Raw genomic sequence first — 4,029 nt, forward strand, 5'->3', positions numbered from 1 at the left:
GCGCGGGCTCAGCTGAAACTCCGGAATAGCATTCGCTTCACCATTGAGCGGTCCATCGCATTGCAGTCGCGGTTGTCTAACGACGAGGCGTCGCATCCTACCAACATCATCTTGCTCACGGCATCCCTCCTGGAACTCAAGGAAGTAGAATTGATCAAAAAGCGTTTGAAAGACGTCAAAGGCTGTGGTTCTGAGTTTTCCATACAGGTAGTTCTTTTCGACGGCAATCTGTCCAAGGGCGTGACGAGATATCATCGCCAGCTAGACGAGCAACAATCAGGCGACAGAGACATATACAGTACTATCTCCTTCGACGAGACTATACTTCTTCGCGAAGGCTTGAGCTCGATTGCCCTGAAGACGATCTTGAACGGTCACTCCAGAGAAGTCAGTCGGACGAAGTTCAGCGCGGATCAAAAGTACGGCCTCCACGGGGGTGCCCCCTTCGACCTCCCAGCAGTTGCCGAACTACAGAAAGCTCTTGGACTTGGGACAAGCTGTCCCGACGAACAGACTCTCGGATTCGTCGATGTACAGGCGCCCGTAGTCGACTTGGAAAAGGCTCGAGACGGAAAGGTCTAGGGTTAGCTCCTCTCTACCGCTGGTGGTGCCGTTGCGAGCACCAGACAGATAGTTGGACCAGTACTGGCCGTGATCCTGGGCGTAGTCGGAAATTTAGTCACTGAGAATGGATTGGTTTCTTTGCTGGTTCGGTGCCTTTACTACGCAGGGCAGGAATTGAGTGAACGGTATTGAGCTTTGTGAGTAAACAGGTATCTTGCCAGCAGTGTTGAGAAAGACCTTCCCATCAACATGAAGCTCAGAGTCAAATGTTCGTGCGCCCTGGACGCTGATCGCTGTTGTAATAACGTGGACCATCAAGCATTGCTCCCCCTCTACAATCTCGGACACATCTGCCTTTGTTCCAGCGTGCATGGGGTACGGGCGGATGATTGTGCCTCCGTGCATCCTCATTCCCAAGCAAGCACATGTTCCGCTTCGCCAGTGGCTCGCTTGCTTCCCTTCCCGATTCCGTACTGCGAGAAGAGAACCGGAAGCCCCTAGTTGGGTTCGGACAGTCACCTGGGCTAGACACGAGAGGGCTACGATGAACAGTAGCTAGGGTTTCGTGTACATTGACTCGCTTCCCGCACCGAAACTCGGTGAGAGCAACCAGACCTGCTTTACCAAATCTCTAGCGGAATCAAATCGCCACAGGAATGAAAGAGAAGGCCTCTAGGACTTTTCTAGTTCACAAACCGTGGCGAGGAGGACTGTATGAGCCTACCTAAATACACGCTGGAGCACGGAAGATTATAAACCTCCCTTGTAGAGAAGTCGCACATATAGAATTCGAAACAGATAGCTGCACAAAGCTAGTATTCGGACTGTCTCTAGTCGTACCACGCTATTCGGGCGGGAACTGCATAGAAGTGAGAGCTTTTCAGTAAGGGAGTAAGTTGATTGTACATCCCAGACGTAACGTGACTCCAGCGTCTATGGCTCATTGCCAACGTTTGCCTCGCGTACGTAAGCCTTTGACACATTAATCTTGGGCTTGAGCCCTTTCTCAAGGAGTTTCCACATAATCCGAAGATTCTGATCATGGCCGATCGTTGTGATCGACAAATCCTACGCAGTTGGCTCGCCCTAGCACAGGCACAGATGTCCTGTATCACTGTAAATGCGTATTGTGTAGCATATCAGCGTCTTAAAGGTGAACTCTCACCTTTGCCCGGACGAACAGAAATTGGCCTGGTGACGCGTGAAAGAGTCGATCTACCATGAGACATGTCTGGAAGCGAGAAGGGCCATTCCGACTATCAAGGCCAGGCATCCTTTTCAATACCCTGCCTGCGCAATCTACGTGTCGCTCCAGCCAGGGAGCAGCTCTGGTGGTCGCCCATGCCGCGCCTAAATGATACAAGTAGCTTGTGCGCATTTGTTGAATATAGGCTCAACGCGAAATTCGTTTACAGATAGGATCTTGGCCAGAGGCGAACTCCGTGATATCCTGCGTCACGCAGCATCCCTTATTATATGGTGGCGCTTCACTATGTCTATCACTATGCATTTCGTTTTGTGACATACGCTGAAACGGCCGAGTTGTGCCTCCATCTCAACACGTGCCCAAGGAATCTTCATGGTCCGTCAACTTCGATAACAGTGTGAATATTGCAACCGAACTTACTCTTCAGCGGATCACCAAGATCCTCAGATAGTAAGGCTCACACGGTTCATTGTGCTCCTAGAGCCATAACTTTTCAGAAGAGAGCGACGATCTTTTCTGAGCCAACCCCTATTCTGGTCTCATCGAACCGAGGATGGCAAAAAGCGTCCTTTAAGACGTATACATGGTTCCACTTTCCTCCTGGGTCTTGAGACCTGTGATGTTGCCACCACGGTAACGTCCAGACCACACATACACCATCAAAATATCAAAGCGAAAGATCCATCAGCATCTCTAACGACAGAGCAAGCTCTGCCTCCAACAACGGGGTTTACCCGTGTCTCGCCATTCCGTGCAGCCTCCCCCGCTGCCACAAGCAGTCGGTCGGACATTCACCGGGATATTATTGGAGAGTCTCGCAGTTCTGCCCGCTTGTCGCCGGCGGGTGAGTTCATCTCTTGCTTCCACTTTATCCTTGACTGACCAGCTTGGTATTTCACAACCTTGCCCGCCCCAATGTGGCCTCACAGGAACGGTTTTAGGCGACGGACGGTTTAAGTGTCCCCGTCGTGCTATCAGTAGCCATGGACGACGTACAACATTCGGTGGCTTGTGACGTAAGCTATTGTTGAACCAAGTAGTGAACCCCTAGGAAAGTTGAATTTTGTCTTCCAAGTCGGTGAGTGGCTTCATCCCGCTTCTGTTGATCGACGAGTCGTAGACCGTTCTTCGAGCCTGATGATCGAGTTGCTGTGCCGTCTGTAATGGCCCTCTACCATAGTAACGGGCTGTGGGAGTGGTGCGTTTGATATAGAGCACAGAGTTCACGTACACTCAACTTGCTTTAGAGAAGTGAAAACAAGTCAAGTTTGACGGCCAGGTCGGTCTACGCCCTTAGACCGACATTTATCTGCCGGCTAGAAAAGCACAGAAGAAACAAGTACCAAACCAGACAGTAAGTTAACTTTAATGTGCGGGTTTTCGGTGCGAGCTCTAACGAAATAGGATCGCACGGGTTACGGCTGATTTGGGCAGAATCAAGCCGTAGATAGATCCCATAAGATGCCCTTTCTTAAAGAGTATGGAGATGGGTGATGGACTCCAATGTCGGTCCGAGATGCTTAGACGGATGGCGGCACTGTATCACTCGTTTTCTTTATGAATAGGCAAAACCCTTGTGGTTGTGCTAAAAGCATACCGTATACGTTCAGATTCTGCGCTAATAGCAGAAGATTGGTAGCACTGCGTGTACTTTGTACGGATTCAGAAGGAGGACATGAGCAGCATCATTGGTATTTGAATTACGTCTCATTTATTATTCATGTTTGCTTCTCTTATGGCGAATCACGTAATCATCCCGAGTGAAAGTCTGGCCACACTCGTCGCAAATCCCACCGATGGTAGGAAATCCCACCAACTGCGCCCATATTCTATGCGTCTTCCAGACATGTCTTCGTTTCTCTTTCTCCTCCCTAAAGAAAGATGGGCACCCAACCTTCGGACACTTCCTGTGCTGCCAGAGGTGTTTTCTGAGAAGTATGAGCGGAAGTTTGCTAACGCAGTGAAAAGTAATAAGCAATTGACTGTACTTACTCAAAGAAGCTTGGGTCTTTAGCAGCGAACGAACAGCCCTTCCACCGACAACGAAAGGTTTCGCTGACATGTCTCGACGAGGCAGATGCCCTGCTGGACGAAAACGGAGCGAGGTTGGCTTGTGTCGAGTTCGGTACTAAATCTGACAGCTTTGGCCCCCAGTCGAAGGTCCCCCCAAAGCAAGCCACCTCTGCGCCTGATGAGTTTCCCATCGCCGTTTGCTCCGCATACTCACCAAAGACATCCATCTGGTGGTGAAGCGGTGG

At 50.4% G+C, this 4,029-nt stretch overlaps 2 protein-coding genes across 2 annotated transcripts; one reads left to right on the top strand and one right to left on the bottom strand.

Moving 5' to 3' along the window:
* CTAM01_17146 (uncharacterized protein) lies at positions 1 to 582 on the top strand (the record flags this gene model as incomplete). The annotated part of the gene is made up of 1 exon (XM_060533135.1): positions 1 to 582. A coding segment is annotated over one exon (582 nt), but the record flags the coding sequence as incomplete, so codon positions are not given.
* Positions 583 to 3,485: 2,903 nt separating this feature from the next.
* Positions 3,486 to 4,011, bottom strand: CTAM01_17147 (uncharacterized protein; the record flags this gene model as incomplete). The annotated part of the gene is made up of 2 exons (XM_060533136.1): positions 3,486 to 3,699; positions 3,764 to 4,011. The coding sequence occupies 2 exons, from the start codon at positions 4,009 to 4,011 to the stop codon at positions 3,486 to 3,488; spliced, it is 462 nt and encodes a 153-aa protein (XP_060372287.1).
* Positions 4,012 to 4,029: the final 18 nt, after the last annotated feature.

This window comes from Colletotrichum tamarilloi (assembly GCF_030869305.1).
Source record: "Colletotrichum tamarilloi strain Tom-12 chromosome Unknown Scaffold_370.1, whole genome shotgun sequence".
NCBI classification, from domain to species: domain Eukaryota; kingdom Fungi; phylum Ascomycota; class Sordariomycetes; order Glomerellales; family Glomerellaceae; genus Colletotrichum; species Colletotrichum tamarilloi.